Consider the following 22,421-nt stretch of genomic DNA (forward strand, 5'->3'; position numbering starts at 1 on the left):
ACGGCAGGCACAGTGAGGAGTGTTGGGGACAGAACCCTGCTCCATGGCTCATGTCCCCTCTGGTCGCACCACACAGACTGCCCCTGTTCCGCCCCCGCACCACGCTGGCCCCAGGCCTGGGCACTAAAGGGGATCACGAAGGTGTGCTGGCCACTGCCCACAGGAGCCTTCCACTTAGCAAAGCAAAGGTAGCAGAAAGATCCGGGAGTCTGGCCTCTGTCATTGCCTCAGTGCGGGAGGCCAAGCAGGTCACTTTCCCCATCTGAAGAATGGAGCCGATCCCATTCACCTGGCAACCCCGTAAGTGAGGCTTATATGGGGTGATTTACACATGGCAGGGTGCTGGCCTCCAGGTGGGACTTCAACAAATGTCATTTGCCTTACCTCGCCTTTCCTGGAGAACCAAGACGCACAAAACAGAAGGGAGCAGGTTGAAACACAGGGGCAGGGGCGGGGGGAGGGCTTATCTCTGCTGCTGACCACGGTGTGTTTGTAGATGAGCCTGAGGTCAGTGACCCCACCTCTGCCCTGTACAGCGGTGACTCTCTGAATCCCAGTCCGGGAGCTGACTCTCTCTTCCGTCCACCCCCGGCACTCAGTGAGCCAAGAGCATACCACCCAGCGGAAGGAGCAGCCCGTGCAGAGATGGCGGCTGAGGCCTCTGGTGAGCAGGATCCCTCCACCCCAGGCTGTGGGGAGTCCCCTGGCATGAAGGACAATACCTTGCACCCCCCATCAGGTGAGACAGACGTGCGGAGGGACGGAGAGGAAGCAGGGAGGGGCATGGGGTGAGCACCTTATCATGATCTCCCCCCATGTGACCCCAAGCTGGTGGGATTTTCTTTCCTCAGTGATGGAAAGAAACTCACTTCAGCCTGGCTGAAGTGCAAGGGCACACCCTTCTCCCTAGCCCTCCATCCGCTTCTCAAAATTCCAGCGGAGGACGTGCCATGACCCTGCTCTTGCCATGAAAGGGTGATGGCCGCCGAGGGGGGAGAAAGGACTGGCCACTGCAGCACCCAGGTGTTTTCCTATTTAGTTTGCTTACACAACTGGCCTTTTCCAAAAGCAACTTAAAACGATAGCTTAAGAGTGAAAAGTTTAATGCCAAGGCTTATGGTAAACTTGACACCAAAAAAATCATGGACTAGGGGAAAATAAAGTAGAACTTAAATATATTCAATGAGGATCATATAGTCAGGACTATGGGCCTGAGTATCCTAGTTACCATGGTAAAAAGAGAAATAAGATCAGTTACTGGAAAGGAGTAAGCATACTAACCTTACATTTTTCTTCTTGGAGCTTTGTATAATAGGCATTGAGTGTTGTGAGGGACAGAGTCATTTACACCCTATTTATAAAAATTCAGAAGCAGATTAAGTCAGGACGTTTGGCTGATAAAAACCTCTGAGAAAGCCAAGGGGACAGTATTAAAGTGCCACCCGGTGAGGCTGAGTGTAGCCTGATATAGGCTCCTGATCATCAGCCGTGGCCCAGGTGTTCAAGGAGTTGCTGCTTTCATGTGTACCATAGACCAGGGCTTCTCAAACTTGAGCATGCACATAATCTCTGGAGGATCTTGTTAAAATGTACTTCGGATTCAGGACATCTGGGGCGGGGCCGAGACTCTGTTAATTCTAAACCCTCCCTGAGGCCATCACACGCACCACCTTTGGAGCAAGGGACTAAAACCCAGACTTCTTTAGTTGTGTGCCTTTGCAAAGTCCCCCAACTTAAAGGCAAAGTAATTCTACCATAGACCAACAAGGAGGACCCACTTCTGGGGCAGGCTCGTTGAATGTTCCCTGGAGGTACTGGGCCAGCCTCCTACATTCTCACTGGCCACCAGCAGTCTAGTCACAAGCCAAGGCACTTGATGATACACAGAGAGTTAAGTACCTACTATGTGCTAGTGAGCTCCCTTAGAGGAGTGGTTGCTCCTACCCACCCCATCCCCAGTCCATTATCCATACTCCCCTTTTAGCACTTGCCTTTAGAACCTTCTCCACATTCTTACGCTGGCCACAGTTAAATCTCCTGTGGATGCACAGTTCATTCCACTGAGCTGAGAGAGTTTTCCTCTCGGGAGGGCTCACGTTTCAACAGAAGACTGGAAGAAGGGCAGCCTTATGCCAGAGTACTAAGCTCAGGGGTACTGAGGTGGGGGTCCCAGTGCCCTGGAAGCCACCCTTATTATGCCATACAATACTGGTTCGAAATGAGATGCCAGGTGGTGACAGAGTTTGTAAACTTCGATCCCAGGCCCCAAGCACACTTTTGCCAGCTTGCTTCTGCATTCGGTGCCTCTTCCTCACAGACTATTCCTACCATCGGCCGCTACCTCAGCTCTGGGTGGTTCCCATATGCTTTTACCCATTGGGTCACCTCAGTGGCCAAGAAATTCCTCCATTTGCCCAGATCACCGTCAGGATCGCCCTCCTGAATTGCAACCTCCTTCCCTCCCTCATGAGAGAGAGCAGTTCCTTGCGCCCCGAGGCTTGAGCACCCTCCCTGGGGCTGGGGCTCCAGCCCAACGGCACTAGATCCGGGGGGGGGGGGGGGGGGGGGGAAGGGCAGGCTGGCTCCCAACCATCAGAGTACGCTGGGCACATGGCTTCTCGTGGCCATCTCCTCACAGTCAATTAGGGTGTTTATTTTGTGAAATGGATGTGCTCTGTCCCAGCCTATAAATGCTCGATCAATCCAAGAAGCTGAGAGTGCACATCGTTCTTCTCCTCTCTGGCCCAAGAAGGAGGTGAACCTAGATTCTCTTCCTGGACACTGCTAGCCAAAGGGCTAGGCTTGTCTTCAGAGAAAAGGGCAATCTCAGGAGGTTGACACCAGGGACTTCATAAAGAGAATATTCGGCAACTCTAGGCCCAGACATCCAGGAGTGCATGTACCAGGCACTTCCTCTGTCCCAGCACCACGCTAGCTCTGGGGCAGGCAAGCAAGGACAGCAGAGGGGGTCAAGAGCCAATGGAGGAAGCTTCCCAGAGATGCTGAAGGAGGTGAAGAAGGGTAAGTATGGGGTTACATTCACTCAACTATGTGCCAAGCACTGCGAATACAGAAGTAAATGAGGCAGAGCTAACTTCCTGCCCTGGGGGAGTGCACATTTCTGTGGGAGCAGACAGTTGATACACAACAAATGGGAGAAGTGTGTTTTATGGCATGTTAGGAGAGAAACGCTTTTAAAAAACAGAAAAGAAACAGGACATGCTACCTGGATGAGGGATGAGGGATGATGGGGTCGGTCTCCCGGAGATGATGATATTTCAACAAGGACCCGAAGGAGGAAGGGGGGGCACAGGGATGCCCAGGGGCCAGGCAGAGGGAACAGCAAGGGCTGTGGCCTGTCTGGGGACCCTGCCTAATCTACTGGAGGGAAAGAGAGGAGGCCACCAGGGAAGGATGGGGGCGGGGGGTGGAGCAGAGAAGTAACACGATCTGCCAAACATCTCAAAAGGATGGTTCTGACTGCTCTGCCCTTGGCCTGATCAGACATGAGGCTGGCACAGAGGAGGTCCTCAGCCAATGTCAAAGCACTGTCCTCCCCGCTAGATCAGGACAGAGCTCTTCCAAAAGTGTGGCCCTCCAAGGATTCAGGAAACATTTCCTGAACCCTCACCCACACCAGACCCCTTGCCAGTTAAGCTTCTCCCAATCCTGGGGGGAAACAGACCAGCAAAGCACCAAGGCCAACGGAGTAGTTGGTGCTCTGTCCACTTAAGTTCTTGGCCTTCAGGAGGGCATTCACCGACCTCCCCCATCCCTGTCTCCTTCAGGCCCCTGGATGTTCTCTTGTAGAAGTTCATGCTCCCCTTAGGACGTTCCTCCCTCTATAGTCCTCGGTCAGGCCAGCCTTTATCTCTCTCCAACTCATGGGGAGCCCCATGAAGAGGCCCACCAGGTCTCTTTGGAAGGATGCTGGACGGGTCCAAGGGTCCTTCCAAGAAGGCTGGAAAACCTCTGAGTGCCCCCATTCCTCAAGCTCAGTCTCCTTGTACTGCTCCCTAGCATTGCAGGAAGGATGCTCAGAGATCACCATCAGCCAGAGATATTTAAAGAGCACCTAGTGTGTGGCGGGGGGGGGGGGGGGACCAAAGGGGGCTAGGAACTGGTTCCTGTCTTCCTAAAGTTTACAACCCACTGCGGCAGCAACCCACCATCCAAGGGCAGGGACCAGGCATTGGGCACCTGGGTCCCTGGCACATGGAAGAACATTGTGTGGTATGGCAGGATTCCCTGAGCCGGGAGCTCAGAGAGGGTGTTGCCCTAGGGCAGCGTGGAGCAAAAGGAGGCAGGAGAGGATCTGGGCCTTGGGGCCTGGTGGCAGAGAGCTGGGGACAGAGGGTATTCTAGGCAGGAGGAAACCTGTGGAGGTGAGCAAGCACAGGTGCTCAAGGGCGGATCTAAGGGGGGCGGGGGTGGGAGTGGGGAGAAGAGGCACTTCACAGCAGCATTCCCACCACCATGGGGAAGGTCAGAACTCTGCCTCTTCACCCCCTACTGTGCTCTTTGGGGTCCATTTGTAGGGCCCAGTCCCCTGAGTCTGGCCTCAGGGCTCCGATAACCCCTCCCTAGGGCTTATCTCCCCTGCCCATTAGGGCTCCCTGGAATAATCTAAAGCTCCTCATCAGGGGCTGGTGGAATATGCCCCCCCCGGCATTTTCTAGATGGAGTCCCAAGGGTCTACCCCAATCAGTTTCCCAGGAGATGAGTGACCTTAATGCCAAGGGTGGCCCACTTAACCAGAGCCCCCATCTCCTCACCTATAAAGGAAGGGGAATAAGTCAGGAGCACCTGCTGTGAGGTTATAGGTGAGAAAGGGCTTCAGATGGGTGCCCAAACCTCTAGAAAGACACCCCCAGCATATTCTCACTTTAGAGCCGCCTCCCTGCTGTGCTGGGACCCCCCCACCCACATGGGGCAAGGGAGGGCAGCAGGCAGTGTTGGGGGACACCCTTCTCAGGGGCAGGGGAGTGTGTGGGGGCCTCGGAAGTTTAGACAGGAAGGCAAATTGTCCCCAGCAGCTCCTCCCAAGCGCTCCCCCCCCCCCACCAGCTCCCAGGCCTTGAAACCTCAGGATATGGGAAAGGATCAAAGGTCTACCCTATGCCTGGACAAGGGACAGAAAAGTACCAGGACCACAGTGCCTTGGATGCCGCCTTGTTGAGAAGGGGCCTCAGTTGCCTGTTGCTTCAGCGGCAGGAAGGAAGGAAGCAGTATCCACTCTGACACCTTGGCCTCTTACCCTGTGTGCAAACCTGACCGACCATCACCCTCGGTTACAAAATGGCAGTGGATCTGAGGCGTCCCTCTGATTAAGGAAGTCAACCTGGCCTCCACGCCCTCACTGTCCTGGCTGTGGCGGCCCGGAGTTCTGCACACTTTAGCCCCGGCAGGGAGGAGGGGACGCAGATCAGGAAGTGGGCGGGTTGGCTCTGAACGTCGGGCGGGGGGCGGAGGGTCGGCGGTCGGCGGTCGGCGATCGCTGGGAATGCAGGGCCAGGCGGGGATGGGGGACCCTGCAGCTCCCCGATTGCGGTCCCCGGGGAGGTGGCCGAGGCGGATAAGCAGCGGCGGGCTGGCGGGCGGCCACCTCCCCCGCAGGTCCGTCCCCGCGGGCGGGCGGGGCGCGGGGAGAGGAGGAGCCTCGGGGCCGGGCCACCGCCTCCAACGCGGACCTTCAGCCGCCGCCGCGGCTCCGAGCGGCGAGCCGGATTGGTGAGTGACCCCTCCGCCGCGTCGCCGCGGGGCTGTGGGCTGCGCCCCGCTCGGGACCCCCGCCCGGGATCCCCGGCGGCTACCCCGCTGCGCCCCGCGCCGCCGCCGCTCGGAGGCCCGGCGCCGCCACGCATCTGCAGGCGACCCGGGCCGCGGGGACCGAGCCACGTGCGTCCAGCGGCAGAGAACCCGGATCCCCGGTCCCCGACTCTGCGCGCCTGCCTTCCCCGGGGACGCCGGCCGCGTGCGCTGGGTGGGGAGGCAGGGCCGGGGGCGCCCCACGCGGGGCGGGACGAGGGAGAGCGGGGGTCCCGACCCAGGCTGCCTTGCGGACCCGCCGAGGGCACAGGTCCCGGGTCCCCGAGGCTCCGGCCGGCCGGTCTCCGGGGAGGGCGGGACCTTACCGTCAGGCCTCTGAGCCGCTTCGCCGCCCCAGCAGAGCCGGCGACAAGGGCGGGGGCGCCCGACCTTGAACTGGAAGAGGCCAGGCTGACCATTGCTCGCCCCTGCCCGCCGAGCTCTTGCCTGGCAAACTTAACCCTCCTGACCATTTCCCCGAAATCTGGGGGCAAGGTTGCCCACAGCGGTGTGGTTGGAACTTTGGGCACTCGGAAGATGAAGGGGAAGGTACTGAGCTAATGTCGTTTTGGGGGCCAAGAGGCCGAAACCAGGGAGAAAATGCGGGCAGGTCCTGCTGGAGCCCTGGCAGAGGGCACCGAAAGGCCTCCCAGGTGTCTAGGACCGCGTCTGAAACAGGGTCCAGAAGTGGGGTTCTGGAAATAGCCCCAGAGAAGTATTTCTGTCCATCAGAGTGCAGTGATGATATAATTAATAGCAGACATTTATTGTGCATTTATCTGTGCCAGGCAGCTTGCTTTGCACACACTGTCCCAGTTAATCCTCAGGGCAGAAAGGCACCCCTATCATCTCATTACAGGTGGAGAAACTGAGCCTCAGAAAGTGTGGGTATTTGGCAAAGATACACAGGTAGGAAGTTGTCGAAATAGGGATTTGTACCCAGATTTATCCGACTTGGCAGCCCAGGGGAGCCTGCTAGTGGGACAAACAGGGCGTGTTCTCAGAGGTGGCAGCCCAACAAAGGCAGTGTTGGGGTCCAGGATGTCCACAAGAGCAAAGGGTCTCACATGGGTGTGTCCCTTCCGTCACTTGCATGGTTTGTTAAAAATACAAATGCCTAGGTCCTCTCCATGGCTGACTGAAGCTGAGTCTGCATGAACCCCCCCGCACCCAGCCGGGAGCACCTGGAGGACTGTCTTACTCATCTCTGTGCCTTTCCCTGTCCCTCCTGGCCGCGGGGGATGGGGGCGAGGGGTGGTGGGAGGGCCACTTGGAGCAGGTGCTTGATCATCGTCTGATGGATAAATGGCCTTAGCGGGGTAGAGGGCATCACTGGGGTACCAAAGGTTCCCTGAAGGAGGCCTTGAATGATGGGCAGGTGGGCTCAGCCAGGCAACCTAGGAGTCGGCATGGGGTGACGCTGGCCTCAGAGCCGACAGGGAGCTCAGCCCAGGCCACCCGTTCACTAGAGGGCGGGACAGCTAGTCCCAAGCCCGCTGACTTCCCCGGGACCTGTGGGCACTCTAGGACCACAGGTGTGCCCTCTCCAGCCTAGAGATGCCAAACAGGTAAGTTGCTCTCCAGTTCATGTGTCCTGTCTTTGCCCCATAGCCCTTCCCTCCTTGCGCTTATCAGAGTATTGGGCAGGGCTCCAGGTAATTAAAAAGTGAGGGTTAATGACCATAGTGCAAAGCTGCGCCCCTGAGCAGTGGAGCTGCCTGACTGTAGGTGAGAGCCTCTGGCTTCGCGGTCCCCTGGAACCGAGTCAGAAGCTCAGCTCTTTTCCATGTGACCTTGGCCAAGCCCTCAACTCTCTGCACTCCCTTCTTCGTCTGTAAAACCTCGCTGAGGATGCTGCACCTGATATCTCTAGATAACAGCGACAGTAATGCCTGCCTGGGGGATTAGTTGTGCGAAGTGCTGAGTTTTAGGAGTGCAATAAATTAAATCTCAGAACCCTCCCACTTCCCCCCGGGATTTGAGCGTTAATAGGCTGGGGACCTTCTAGGCTCATTGCTCTTCTAGTCCAAGCCCCTCAGTTCCCTAGAGAAGGTGGCTAAGGCCCAGAGAGTGGCTTCTTCTCTGTTGCAGAGCTGGCCACGGGCCCAGGCCTCCAGGCTCCCAGCTTGTTGTCTTGGCCACTGCCTTCCAGACTGGGAGAAAAGTCTGTGCTCCTGCTTCATTCCCTGGCCAGCCTGCAAAAGAACACCTCAGTGGCCGGGGTGATTTTCAGGCATGTTGGGAAGGGCCAGGGAAGCAGGTGATGCAGTGATGTCCGGGCTCCCTATGGCTGGATCTGCCCCTTCCTGCCCGCCCCCCCCCCCCCACCACCACCAGTATAGTGGCCATGACTTCCTTGGCGGGGCGGGCCAGGCTGCGTCAGATGAGCCCTCCCTGAAATTGCTTTTTATTACCGGGACCGAGAATGGGCCTCTGGTTTTAAAACAAGGAAGCTTGCCTTTTTAAGCAGTTTTTAAGACCTAAGGTCAAGCTGGCTCTTTTCATCCCTCCTGGGGGTTGGAGGGGTGTGTGCCTCTTTTTTCCACTCATATTCTGTCCTTGCCAGCCCCGCCCCAATCCAGCAGGCTGTGGGGGTTACGGACCTTGGAGAGGGGAAGAAAGGAGGGGTGGGGATGGGCCACTCTAGGTGGTTTTCAAACATTCAACTACAGAATTCTCACCTCCTCCGGCTGCTCTCTGCAGCTGCCCAGCCTGCCCAGACCTCTGCACATCTGCCCCTCACGTCCTTGGCATGCCACGGGCACCTCTTGGATCACACCTGAAATGACAGTCATCATCCCTGAACGTTCAGTTCCCCACATGCCAGGCCCTGGGCCGAGCGCATTATCCCTGTGCGCACATTTGAACCTTCAACTCTCTTAGGAGGTAGATAGTATTGTTCTCCCAACCATATAACTTTCTCAAGGAAACAGGAGGCTTCAATCCATTCATCCCACCGAGCTTGGGGCTCCTAACCACTAACTATACATGCTTGTCCAAATTCTGCCTCATTTATTCATTCAACAAGCATTTCCTGAGCACCAGCTGGGTACCAGGCACTCAAGATGGAGTCCCGCTTCTGGTGGGATGAGTGTCCATTGTCATTTTCAACCCTGCAAAACACCTGCCGCCTCCACTTATTTCTGCATAGAAGTGACGGGATTTAGCAGCACTGAGGCCCAGGCTCCAAGGCTAATGGGATCCAGAGCCGGCTCAGGCTGAGCAGGCTGTCAGGGTGGGATCGGGTACTGCTCATCACTTCATCCCAGGGCAGAAGGTTTCCCTCCCCCTCAGAGGCAGAATGCGGTCCCTGGAGAGTTACTTACACAGCTCTTCACAGTCAGCACCTGGCAGAACGTGCAACAGGTGGACGCTAACTGTCCTGCTATCAGGCCGTAAATTCTTCCTACCTTTCTCCTGCTTCCTGGGAGCTAGGTAGGATGTAAGCCAACACATTCTTAAACCTTCCAGAGCTATCGGGTTAGATTAAACTGTAAAAGATACAGCCCCAAGATGATAAACTCAATCCCAGGGAAATGTAAAGGCATTTGGGGACTGGTAAATGGGGTGGTCTCTGTTTCCCGGGGGAACAGCAGGTCTCCTAAAGTCGGGGTGCGGGGGTCTGTGCTGGATGACCCTTGACTGTAATGTCTGTTTGTGGTACGGCCATCAGGCTGTGGGGAGGGTGGGCTCAGGAGGTGCCAGCATGCCCGGCAGTCGGGGTGAGGGTCTCTCTGAAGGTGAATCATTCAGGGCACACAGTGGGAGGGTGTTGGCCGTGACATGGGTCCTACGGGTGGAGTCTGCACTAAGATAGGGTGACCTGCAGCATCACTATGGTGGCCTTTGCGAGGGGCCTGTGCCGGGGCGGCATGACCAGCCAGGCCTGTACATGGGCCAGGGTGGGGGAGCCAGTCCCCACTGTCCAGTGAATCAGCCCCAACAAGAGGTGGGACAAGGCCCCCTGTGGTTGGTCCACGCAGATGGCTTCAAGCTGGCCAGAAATAAGGTGGTGCCTGGAACTGGAAGGGAAGGAAGAGAGCCTGTGCCGGGCAGGGCAGCCAAGGATTGTGTTGGGGGTTGAGGACTTCTATCCAGGAAAGCCCTGCCCTCCGGGTGTTCCTGGTTTGGAGGGCTGACAATGATCTGTTGTGTGTTGCCTGTTGGGCCTGTCTGTCCTCCTGTAACCTTTGCTACAGTTCTTCTTGAATGTTCTGGTCTAGCATGCCTGTGTCTGACGAAGGGAGAGGAGGAGCTCAGGGCACAGCTGAGGGCTCACCGAAAACCCCAGGACACTGGGGATCACAGCCAACCTGGACATGGGCGTGCCCCCATCCACTCACACCTGGAGGGATCACTTTGATAAGAAAGGGTGAGGTCCTGGGACGCCTGGGTGGCTCAGTCGGTTAAGCGTCTGCCTTAGGCTCAGGTCGTGATCCCAGGGTCCTGGGATGGAGCCCCGCATCAGGCTCCCTGCTCGGCGGGGAGCCTGCTTCTCCCTCTCCCTCTGCCTGCCACTCCCCCTGCTTGTGCGCTCTCTCTCTGACAAATGAATAAATAAAATCTTTAAAAAAGAAAGAAAGAGTGAGGTCCTGACAGTACAGGTTCTCCAAGGGCATGGGAGACCCCCCCCAGAAGCCATGATGACAGAGAATGCCGACCCGTCCCAGTTATTGAATTGGGGGCGCTGGAGCTGCCCGAAACCCGCAGCCTAAGCTCACCCATGATCCTGTGTTCGCTACTGTTTGAGAGCACTACCTGAGCCCTCATGGGCCCCCAGGCACCTAGGGGCCTCCCAGTGAGCAGCATTCCATGAGCCAGGCTGTGAGGATGCATAGGGCTACAGGGCACCAGGTCCCTGCCCTTGGGGAGCCTACAGTCTCATCGGGAAGCTGAGTGACCATACAAAGTACCAGCAGGCAGCAGAGGAAGAAGATTCCAGGACAGCAGTGGTCCAGTGAGTGGTCCACAGCAAAGCACAGGCAACGTGTGAACCCAAGCAGTCTGAAGATGTGGTTCGGGGGCTTTCACGTTCACTGTTTAACTAGATCATCAGAGCAGAGAAGGAAAGGCATCTGAGCAAGGTCACGCGCCGGCTGTGCGCACTCGGGGAAATTCAAGACTACCCCTGCCCGCAGGAGATATCTCTCTCTGGCCCAAGAGACAGGACACGGACGGGCTCAGCGGTCAGACAACCGTGCATGCCCTGTTCTGCCGCTTGTAATAACAGTGAACCCGCCCAGAGCCCAGTGGTGTATATTCTGGTTCTTAAAATGAACAGGGTTACTCAAAACTACCATTTTCCAAGATCACCAGTTTTCAAACAAGTTGAAAGCAGTTGAATATACTTGTCCTAAGACTGGACATGGTATAATTAACTTGGATGATAAAAAAAGCCTCCAAACCTCTGGGCTCCCTTTGGGTTGCCAAGGTGGCCTCCAGGGTTCCTAAAAAAAGTGTCAGCAGCAGGCAGGCACACGCCTCTCCAGGCTTCGCCCTTGTGACAACGCTGTCTCCTGTCTGCGGGTCTTTCTGTCTGTCCTTCTCCCCACTGTGGGCACCGACCAGCAAATACAGACGACCACGGAGCCTTTGTTGGCACAAAAATGCTGAGAAAATGATCACGAGGCCGATGACAGCCACGGCAATTGCAATAAATCACCCCCACAGCGATTGATAAATTGCCACTTTCTGCAGCCATTATGTTTGGCTTTGTAACCCAAAGAGTAAACGCACCTCCCTCTCTGTCTCTCTCTCTTTCTCTCTCTCTCTCTCTCTCTCTCTCTCTCTCTCTCTCTCTCACACACACACACACACACACACACACACACACGTGGGCAGGCAGCCTCCACCCCGCCTGGATAACATTTATTCACTTTATGCATCCTGGGTTTTGCTGTTCCTGAGGCAGGACACTTGAGTCTGAGCCACACATTATCACCAGTGAGGTTTCCTCCCCAAACAGGAAGTACCAGCCAGTGTGGCTCTCTCATAGTGCATCCATAACTGAGCCTCAGTCACCACTCCCGGTCCAGGAGCCCGTGCCTGTGGCCTGGAGCTGGAGTGTGGGCTGAGCGGGCAGCTGCCTGGCGGGTCCCTCGCCTTGGAGGGGCAGCCTGAGCCCCAACTTCAAAGACAAAGTCGGGCTGCTCATTCATCAGAGGGAGCCCCGAGCAAGAAGCGGTGGCCTGGATCACGGTGGGGTTGTCAAGGGACTCAGGCTTCAGACGCTGGCGTGGGCCGGATGTCACAGCAGCCCGCTGTCGGTAAGTCTGGGGACGGCAGAGATCCATGGCGGCACGGGTGGCACGTGCACTTCTCCTACCAGTGCCACCAACCCCTGGCTGTCTTTGTGTGCCCCGGCATCTCGGGGAGTCTGAAGTATTAGAGCTTCGCGGCCTCTGTGCAGGCGCCCCTAATTTGGAACTGGCCACAAAGAGCGCAGTGAAATGGAGTTCTTGCCAAAGTAAAATGGGAAATATGATCATCTGTACATTAAGTCAGGAACCTTTTGCAAAGTAAAGCGTTCGAGGATTTATCGCACAGGGTGCCTTCGGTTAGTGGGAGCAATGGCTTTGTGGGTTCTGGTGTATTAAAAAAAAAGATGTTAATGTCTACGATGCAGGTCTGTGGAAGGCTGGCCCATTGGGAATTGTAAATTTTACTTATTGGGAACCATTTCTGGGTTGGTTTAGCAGAGACCTGCTGCTGTAAGTAATCGAACCGGATTTTTCTAGAATGATTAAGAAATCTAGATGTTTGTAAAGAGCCCTATAAATTATTCATTCACTTCTATTTTGCAAAGCAGTGTAGTGATAGACCTCCCTTTTCTGTCACGCTAAACTGGCACGTATGTGTACTTGTGTGTGGATTGGCTTTTGTGTGTTTGTGCGTGTGTGCCCGAGCTTTTTGTGCTCTCTTTTGTAGGAATTCTCAGCCTTTCTTTTAAAAATATAATGATTTTTTTATGATGTCTAAATAACGATTCCAGGCAGTATTACAAGAAATATAACAGTAAAATGTTTGTAAGAGTCCATCAGAAAGGAAAAATGCCCACAGAGAAAATAGAAATGCACCAATTAAGATGTGTGTGGCTGTAAACCAGCTTTTAAACCCGGATTTGAGACCGGCATCCTCTGTGTTGTCCCTCCTCAGATCAGCCGTGAGGGATCGGAGGGCCGGGTGCCCAGACTCAGGTGGAGCCTTCCTCCTGCCTCCTAGACCCTCAGCCAGAGAGAGAGGGAGGGCCTGGGACCTGTGCTGCTGTGGTTTGGAATCTCGGATAGAGGGCGGCCCTGGATTTGCAGAAATAGCTGAGAATAAGAGGCTGGAAAGTCTGAGTCTGGGCGGCTCAGCAGGGCAGAAGGAAAGCGGGGCGGAAGGGAGCAGACCACCCCAGAACCGCATGTGACCAAGTGACCAGCTATTACTCATTCCCACAGCAACGAGCTGCCCGCCCTCACCACCCTGGAAGCAGCTGGAATGCTGGAACCGGAGGGGACTAGGGCCAGAGCCAACCTTGGGACCTTGTGGAAGTCCTAACTGGACCTCAGTTTTCTCATCTGTAAAATGGAAGTAACGATAGCCTTCCGCAGGCCACACCCTGAGTGTGCAAGTCCAAGGTCAGGATCTCCATAGTGTGAGTCTGGCCATGCCTCCCTGTGACTGCTTTTCGATGATTGCGGATGTGCCACCTGTCAGGCCCTGGCTAGGTGCTGGCATGTGACTGCCCAGCTGCCCCTGTAGGAGGGCAGACCTCACAGCCCCGGGGAGGCCCGGAATTTCTACATGATGTGGCTTTTGGAGCAGTCATGTGGAGGAAAGGGGGAACTAGGGGACTTCTCTTAAGCTGCTTCTCTTTGCATGGCAAGTAGCCGGCTTTTTACTTGGATTGTTTATTTCAGATTCACACAATGGGAAAGGTTTTACAGAAGCTGTTACTCCTTTGACCTGCCTGGGAAATGTAAATTATTTATATCAAAGGGTATTAGTTTTAATGTCAACATTAGCACCTGGGGTGGGGTGATGGAGACTAGGGGCGGTCAGGGACCTCACCACCATCCACCCCTTGGACCTCTAAGGGAAAGCACGCACCATCGTATGCCGGTCCCATCCTGGTACCTGTGCCGCAGAGTCAAAAGGACCAGAGAGGGGGTGTTAATTCTGTCTCGAAGAGGAGGTAATGTGAGGGCTTCACAGAAAATCCAGCCTTTCTGCTGGACCTTGAATTTTGTCATTTGGAGGGAAGGGGGCCTTCCAGGCAAAAAGATTACATCTGTGTCCGGAGCAGAAAAAAGGCATGCGGTCTGAGTGGGACGGCCACCACAGGGCCTCGCTTGCCCCTGGACACCCCTGCCTCATGGAGACTGGGCAGACCATTTTGAATGGTTCTTCCCGCCAAACCCCAGCCACGTCCCCCCACCCCACCCCCTGCCCCAGGCTCAGAAGCCCGCAGGCCCTGGAGCCATTGACCCAGCATTCCTGAGGCCCTCTTCCCTGGGTACTCACATACCAGGCTGTACCTTGATAGGCCTCACAGCTGGTGTTTGATTTTACACTTTGGACAGAGCTGCATGAGCCTCTTTGTGTTTTTCTGTTTATTTTCAGTGTTTAAACTCATCTGTGCATACGTCTTCCGTGTGAATAGATGTATCAAATAGTGAAATGTCTGGCCAGGTCTACCAACATGATCGGGCCATGGTAGGGATTAGAAAGTCCTGGTAGTATTTAATGACCACTGACTGTAAGAGGGCCCCTTGGGTTCTGAGTAGAACAGCCAGGAGTCCTAAGTACGCTCTGCCTTTAGGCACAGAAACTAGAGGTTAGGTTAAGTCGTTCAAGCCACAAACATTAATTGAGCACCTAGTCGGTGCCAGGCCCCAGGCTAGGTGCTAGAGACACAGAAATGAGTACAAAGTGGCCCGTATAGATGGAAAAGCAAACCAGCCTGTGCAGTCAATGGTCACATGTCAAATGCAAAGTGAGGCCCGGAGTATAAGATCCCCTCTGTTTTAAGGATCCTGGAGGAAATCAGGTTTCCCAGGGCTGCCTGGACCAGCCTTTTGAGCTCTCAGGGATTCTTGCAAAAGTCAGAGGTCTGCATGGAGCCAGCCCATGGTGGGTGGGTGGGAAGTCAGTGCAGGACCCTACCTACACAGAGCATTTGGAGAGTGGAGGCTGACTTCCAGTGTCCCTCAGAGCCCAGGGGAAGATGCTGCGCAGGGCCCAGGAGGGCCTCTCAGAGGCTTCTTTGAAAAAAGCGGCCCAACGGCTAGGCAAAGCAGGGGAAGCATGCATCCCCAACCAGACCCAGGAACCAGGCCAGTCATGCAGGCTGAGTTCCTTGGCAAAAGACCCTGGGGCTGCCCTGGTTTGTCTTGGCTGCTTCTGCCCCTTTCCCTGTCTCCACACCTCCTTCTGCCCAGGAATAGGGGGCTCTGATCCCTGATCCTGCAAACCTACACCATGGCAAGAGGAGGGGGGTTCAGGGGCCGCCACAGCCCACAAGACCCATCTGACCCCAGGCTTTGCGGCTCCAGGTGTCCCTGGAAAGCAAAGAAGGCACCCAAGCCCAGACGCTGAGACTGCAGATTCAGCTGCCGCCGCCTGATAGCCTCCAGCCTGGCTGGATTAACCAGCCCGTAGGGAGCTGGCTGCCCCCACATGCCAGCGCCCTGACCTCACTGGGCAGAGATAAGCCACTCCCTGACTCCCACAGCGCCTGGGCATGCCCTCGTGCAAGCGCTCTTCTCACCGCAGGCTGTAGCTGGCCTTTCCCCAAAGAGCCCCGAGAGGATAGACCCATCTTCTGGCTACCTGCCAGAATACCTACTGGATACATAGTAGGTATTCAGGGAATATCAAATGAGGAAATTTTCCAGGATTGGTAGGACCAGCTATTGCATAACACTGCACAGGGTGTGCACTGCACAACTCCAGAGGTTACTATTCACATGGATTACAATGTGGATGGTGCCCCCTGGGGTTGTGTGGCATGAGGACCCTATGGGCTTGAGCATCTTCCCAGCTTCAAGCCGCTGGCCTTGGTGTTGACCATGGGGACTTCCCCCTTCTCGCTCCTAACCAGCACTGACCATCCTGCCTCTGTGCTGGAGGTGGGTGGTAATGAACTGGTCCAGTGAACACCTCTTCCCGGCCTTGCTGTCAACTTGTAGTGGTGGAAGAGCCCCGGATGCCAAGTCAGGCCATCTGAATTCTTGGCCATCCAGGAAACTCAGTCCTCCTGGAAGATGTCCCCACTCAGGGTGTTGGGGACTCCCGGGTCCCCAGAATCTGTGTGGGGACAGCCCAGTGCTGCCCCCCTCTTTTCCCTCAGCCTGCAGTGGACCTGGTGACCCACATGTGGGAGGGGAGGGGCCATGGGAGCACCTCATGGAGAGTTTGCCTCACTGGCTCAGGGAGCAATGTTGCCATGGCCCTGACCCCCTTCTCCCCGGAAGGACCCAGCTCTAGGCAGCCAAGGGGTATGCAAGGATGGGGCATGTGCACCTGACCCCAGGGCTGAGAGGAGCATGGGGAGAGAGCACTGATCTGACTAGGGGTCCCGGAGGGCAGGGAGGACCTACAGAGCAGGCAGGTGGAGAGCTGGGTCTGACTGTAAAAACCCAGGAAAAAAGTCGAATCTAGAGTGGTTCACACCTCACACAGCACCTTTTGCGAGCATCTCCTGCAGTGGTTTTCAAAGTGTGGTCCAGGGAGCAGCAACAGCAGAAATTGTGGGGAGGGAGCCCAACAATGTGTTTTAACAAGCCCTCCAGATGACCCCGGTGAGGCTCAGGTTTGACCAGATACGTGTCTGGCGCTGGGCTAAGTGCCGGGCTAACAGAAGTGAGTTTGACTCAGTTCCCATGCCTGAGGAGCTTAGAGTCCGGGGAGGAGACAGACGGAACAGACAGCAATGCTGTCTGTGGGGAAGGGGCTGCTCCCGGGGCTGTGGAGGCAGATCGGCAGCTGGTGCAGGTTTGATCCAGGAGCTGGGGGTCCTGGTGAGGAAGGGTGGCCTGGGGACACCCATGGCATGAGGACCATCCCTTGTAGGGAGCCGGATGTTGGGACTAGCAGTCCTTAGAGAGCTCAGGGGGCCCACTGCCCAGTCCCAGACCACCCTGGTGCCCCACTCCTGACCACCAGCCTCTCCCTGTTCTGCCGCCCCCTCTTCTTCCCACTCCCCGAACCTCAAAGAGCCGCAGGTCCCTCCCTGCAATTGCCTTGGTGGGAAATGTGTGCATACCTCCAGGCCATTATCTCCGAGCACATTTTTAAGAAAATTTCAGAGTAAATTTTTCCATTCAGCAGAGAATGCCATGTATTGATTTAGGTGCATCTCTTTCTGCTTTACACAGACAAAAGGTCTTTAAAAATCCTAGACCGAGAGGAACAAAATGAAAAGGGAGTGAATTTAACAGGTGCAGATCGTGGCACTTTGCTGATCCCGTATAATCCTTACTATGTCTCCTTTAAGTAGGTAACGTTACTCTGTAGTACAGAGAAGGAAACCGAGGCTCAGAGAGGTAAAGTGACTTGCCGAGGCCACCCCGCTAATAAGTGGTAGGGCTGAAATTCAACCCCAGCCGCCTCCAAGCCTGTGTTCTCGCTGGCCTGCCTTGCAGTTGACCACGGCGATTGAACCTGAGTAAGTCCGGAATACCCAGATGTTTCCTGAGCCCATGTTCTGATGGCTGCACTCAGAGGAGCCAGCCTAGCCTAGACGGACAAGCTCCCAGTGACCATGATGGCTCCCTGGGGCTGATCCTCTGCCTCATTAAGGAGGGGATGCGTTTGGTGGGGAACGGGGAACGAATCTGACCTAATGCTAGCAGATTGGTGGCTACGTGCTAGTTTCCAGCTGCGTGTCCTGATATAAACCCTCTGCCATTTGCCAGAGTAGCAGATGATGCTTCCTTACCTCCTCTCATTGGAACGAATCTGCCTTGTTCATTGACCCATCCCGGGAGCTGGATGGGTGGGCATCAGACCTCAGCACCTTCCTTGCGTGCCGTGCACTGTGGTCCTCAGCAGCTGTCTGCTTGCATGGGATGGAGCGCAGGGCAGGAGCTTCGTGAGCAAGAGCTGCAGGTCCACTCAGAAACCAGAGGACTAGCCCATGGTACCATCTCCCCTACAACAGTTATTAATAGTGTTGACTACACACTCACTTTTCTAGAGGTCGTGGGGCTTAGAAACTCAGGTATATGGGAAACAACCAGGCAATAACTTAGAGCCACCAGCACCGATGTCACGGAATCCTTGCTCTAAGCTCATGAGCTTGGACTCTCACCCAGAGCAAGTTTACTCTTCGTTCACACACATCAGTAACACACATCAGGCTGTGCTAACTCAATTTCCTTTTTTTTTTTTAAGATTTTATTTATTTATTTGTCAGAGAGAGAAGGAGAGAGGGAGAGTGCTTGTGCACAAGCAGGGGCAGGAGCAGAGGGAGAAGCAGGCTCCCCATGGAGCAGGGAGCCCATGCAGGGCTCGATCCCAGGACCCTGGGATCATGACCTGAGCTGAAGGCAGATGCTTAACCGACTGAGCCACCCAGGCGCCCAGTCACAGTCCATTTAGAATCATGCCATCACCTCCGAAAAGAAACCCTGTGCCAATGAACACTTTCCACTCCCCCCACCCCAGCCCCCTTCAGGGCAACCGCTAATCTACTTGCTGTCTTTGTAGACTTGCCTCTTGTAGGCATTTCATATAAATGGAGTCATACAGCATGTGGCCTTTTGTGACTGGCTTCCTTCATTTAGCATAGTGGTTCCAAGACTCAGGGTGTTGTGGCCCTGGAGCCATGCTTCCTTGCTCCTTGTTGCTGAATGATGCTGTGTTGTGTGGCTAGAGTATGTTTGGTTTCTCCGTTCTCCAGTCGGTGGACATTGGGTTGTCTCTACGTTTGGGGTGTTACGAATAATGCTACCAGGAATGTCGGTGTACACATTTTTGTGTGGACAGGGTGCTTTCAGTTCTCCTGGGCGTTTAACTAGGAGTGGGATCGCTGCATCATATAGAAATTCTCTGTCCCACCTTGTGAGGAACTTCCAGACTCTTCCACAGTGGGTACACATTTTATTTTGTTGTTACGCCAACACCGGATGTGGGTTCCAATGTGTCTGCATCCTCACCAACACTTACTATGTGTGCCTTTGTTGATTAAGCTGTCCAAGTGAGTGTGAAGTGGCATGTCATGGTTTTAATTTGTGTTTCCCTGGGGACTCATGACGTTGAGCATCTTTGTGTGTTCTTCGTGACGATTTGTGTATCTTCTTGGGAGAAACTTCGATTCAAATCCTTTGCCCATGTTTATATAAGTTATATGTCTTTTTAGTACCGAGTTCTTCATAGATTTGAGAGCAAGCCCCTTATTAGATAAATGATCTGCAAAATTCTCCCGTTCTGTGGGCTGTCTTTGTGCTTTCTCAGTGGTATGTGGCCTGTATTTCTTGTCCGCAGCAGGACCTGGGAAGGCTTTAAGAGGCAAGCAGGCAGAGAGAGAGCTGTGATCAATGTCCTGACAATGAGGGAGGATTTAAACCTGTAAACTTATAAAACAGTTTTATAAAAACACGGACAAGACCCAAGGACAACCCCTCTTGCAGTTCAGGGTGATGCCAGGGTTCTCAGTGAGGATCTGACTGCTTCTCTTGAAATATGCACTACATTTTGGAAGGATTTTTGGTCCCCAAGGATAAGCAGAGTAAGTTTTGAAGCTGTGAGATCCAGGATGTTTGCCTTCGTTCAGAAATATGCATGAAACCTCTCTGATGTGCCCAGTACAGGGCTGGAATGCAGAGTTAACAGCCATGCAACTGAACGTGGCAGTCTCTGCCTTGCCAAGGTTGACAGGAGGGTAAAGCAGCTCCGTGAGCACAGGAGCCACCAGGCGAGGACTCTCAGAGAAGTCCCCAGGCACCGAGCAATGCCCTGGGTGCGTGTGGCCCCCAGCTGCCCCAGGAGGGAAGCTGGGCAGATATTGGTCCCTTTGGGCTCAGGTCTCCAGGATGGGTGTGGACCTCCCAGGGATTGTAAAGGATCATTCTCTGGGGCCAAGAAGAACACTTAGAACTTCTATAAAGTTTATCCTTTTACATTTATCTACATTGACATTTATGTTAACATAATGGTTTATCCTGTGTATAACATTATACACCACAAATTAGGACATTTTAAATATATTTAACTTATAAGTAAAAATAGCAGTAATAGGAATGTGTCTCCCCCCTCCCCAATTTAATTTTACTGACCAGATAAAACCTAAACAAAATTAGAAGATAACGGTGGGCCTCTTGAGGATAGGAGCTGTGCCATAGTCCTCTCTCAGTCCCTGGGACCAGCCAGGGCCAGAAATGTTAGCGCAAGTCAACCTCTGCATGGGAGGGGGTGGAAGGCATCCCAGCTGACCCACAAGCCACCCCTCCTCCATCCAGCCTCAAGGTGCCACAGCCAGCCACCCCACCCCCGCCACCACATGTGACCCACCCTGACCCCTCCATGGACAGGGACTGCCCTGGCCACATGAGTCTGAAGGGTTGTCTGCTGCCCTCGCAGAAGAAGCTGTCAGGCTGTCCGTGGCGTGACTGGCCACCATTAGTGGCTGCCTGAAAGCAGGCGGGAGCGGGCGGAAGCGGGCAGGCCAGCCAGTGGGCCCCATGACATGGCTCCCAGCCACAAACACAGCCCATGTCATGACCTTGCCGGGAAGTAGGAGGGACCAGGCAAGCCTGGGCAAACACCCAGAGAGGACTGGGGCCTGTGGTGTGTGCCAGTTCCTGCTCAACGGAGCCTCAAAGCCGTTTTGTCCTCAGCTTGGGGGAGGACGGGGGGGCGGGGGGGGCGGGCAGGTGGGCAGGTTGCAGCGGGCAAGCCCCAGCCTGCCACCCCCACTCCGGCTGTAATTTGATCCCCTCCCACCTCCTTCCACCAGCTCTGTAAATAGAACCACCAGGGAGCCAGGGCCCAGCCAGGATCAGTCACTCTCTAATCTTAGGGCCACGTGGACAGGCGACAGGCGCTCCTCTGCCCACCCACCCCCCCACCCCCACCCCCACCCCCACCCCAGGCCTCTAGGACTTGTACCACCTGCTGTCCCTTCTCTGGCCTTCATGCCGGCAGCAGACCCTGTGCTGGGCACTGGGAAGGCAGAATTTTGGGAGGCAACCGCAGCCCGTGAAGCCCCCTCAGCGAACCATACATACACACGTACACGTACACGCACGTGTACACGCAAGCACACGCATTGGTCAGAAAACCCGCTCTGAGCTCTTGCACCCATTAACTCATTTCATCCTCAGAGCAACCCTTGGAGGAAAGTACAAGTGGTGCCCCCATTTTAAAGGAGGGGGACTGAAGCACAAAGGGATCTCCCCCAGTCACGCAGCGCCCTGATTTGACCCCAGGGCCCCAGCCGGCCTGCCTACGGCTCTGTCCCTGCATCAGCACTTGTAGAGGCGGGAGCTGCCCCTGCGGCGGGAGGCCTCACAAGGCAGCATTACAACCGGGCACTTTCCTGTCCTGAAGCTCCATCGTGGTGGCAAGAAGCACTTAGGGATGTTTTGTGTTTAGTTTCCATGCGGCCTACGACTGAAAGCAGGCCCCTAAGTGTGGGACCATTAATACACTGGGAGGGGCTCGCAGGTGATTTGGTGCAGCGGCTTGGTCAGAGAAGCCACCCGGAGAGGCTCAGCAACACTCTGACGTCCCAACCACCAGGTCACCAGCCCCAGGTCTCCCCAGCCCCTGCCCGAGGCTTCCCTATTCTGCAGCTGCCTCCACTCCGGCCCCCCGAAGGAAGCGATACTGAGTCATGTTCTGAGCAAAGAACCTCGGGAGCCAGCCCCACATAAGTGCTCCCCACCTCCACCTTGGGATGCTCAGTCTGGGGTTCAACGTGGACAAGATTCAAAGTCTGGGTGTCACCAACTTCGGTTCAGTTTGCTGTGAGGCTGTAAACCATGGGGGGGTTCTTCAAGAGCCAGCCGATGCCACACGTGCCATGATGCTGGCCTCCCCTTGGGAAGTGGTGTCTCCATCCCCTGTCGCTCTGTGTCCAGTCATGGCTGGATGCATCTTATCAAACGCGTCTCCCACCACACATGCGCAAACATGCAATTGTCAACCATCCGAGAGTGGGGGCCACATCTTCCTCATCTTTATTCTCTTCAGACTGTTCAGCACATGGTAGTTACTCCAGCGTTGGGAGAAGAGAGCAAAGAAGACGCTTCTGGGAGAGACCGACTTGGGACCCTCTGAATTGCTAGCAGACGTGGAGAAGATGATCTGGGGGCTTCAGGGTGGTCACTCCCGCTCCCCATAAAGGCAAGCCTCACCCCAGGGCTGGTGTCTTCAGGCGGCTGATGCAGGGACGGGGGAAGTGCATCTTCTCAGTGCATCTGTCTCAGCCTTGACTGACCACAGGGAATGCTGGAGGCCCCGTGGAGGGGTTTATATTCACCTCAGCCTAAATCCCCCATGTAGGCCTGGGGGCCCGAGGCCACCGGCAGAGCCCCTGTCATGACTCCCCCCGCCTCCCAGCGCTAAAGTGGGGTTGGCAGGGGCTTCTGCATCCTTCCTTTGCCTTGTCCCTGCCACTGGTA

The 22,421-nt window shown here is 55.2% G+C and overlaps 1 protein-coding gene across 4 annotated transcripts in view; it reads left to right on the plus strand.

The window, feature by feature from the left end:
• Positions 1-598: 598 nt before the first annotated feature.
• Positions 599-22,421, plus strand: part of STEAP3 (STEAP3 metalloreductase) — a 62,048-nt gene continuing 40,225 nt past the window's right edge. Inside the window, exon 1 of one of the 4 annotated variants that reach the window (XM_073885083.1) lies at positions 599-739. In XM_073885083.1, the coding sequence (XP_073741184.1) occupies positions 646-739 (94 nt within the window). In that variant the 5' untranslated portion in view covers positions 599-645. Of the gene's footprint in view, positions 740-5,477; positions 5,731-11,899; positions 12,075-13,292; positions 13,431-22,421 lie in introns of those variants that run through there. The other 3 variants (XM_025857337.2, XM_073885105.1, XM_073885098.1) reach the window with 3 other exon arrangements.

This window comes from Callorhinus ursinus, unplaced genomic scaffold (genome assembly GCF_003265705.2).
Source record: "Callorhinus ursinus isolate GAN/ISIS: 27379988/994484 unplaced genomic scaffold, GSC_fseal_2.0 scaffold2, whole genome shotgun sequence".
NCBI classification, from domain to species: Eukaryota; Metazoa; Chordata; class Mammalia; order Carnivora; family Otariidae; genus Callorhinus; species Callorhinus ursinus.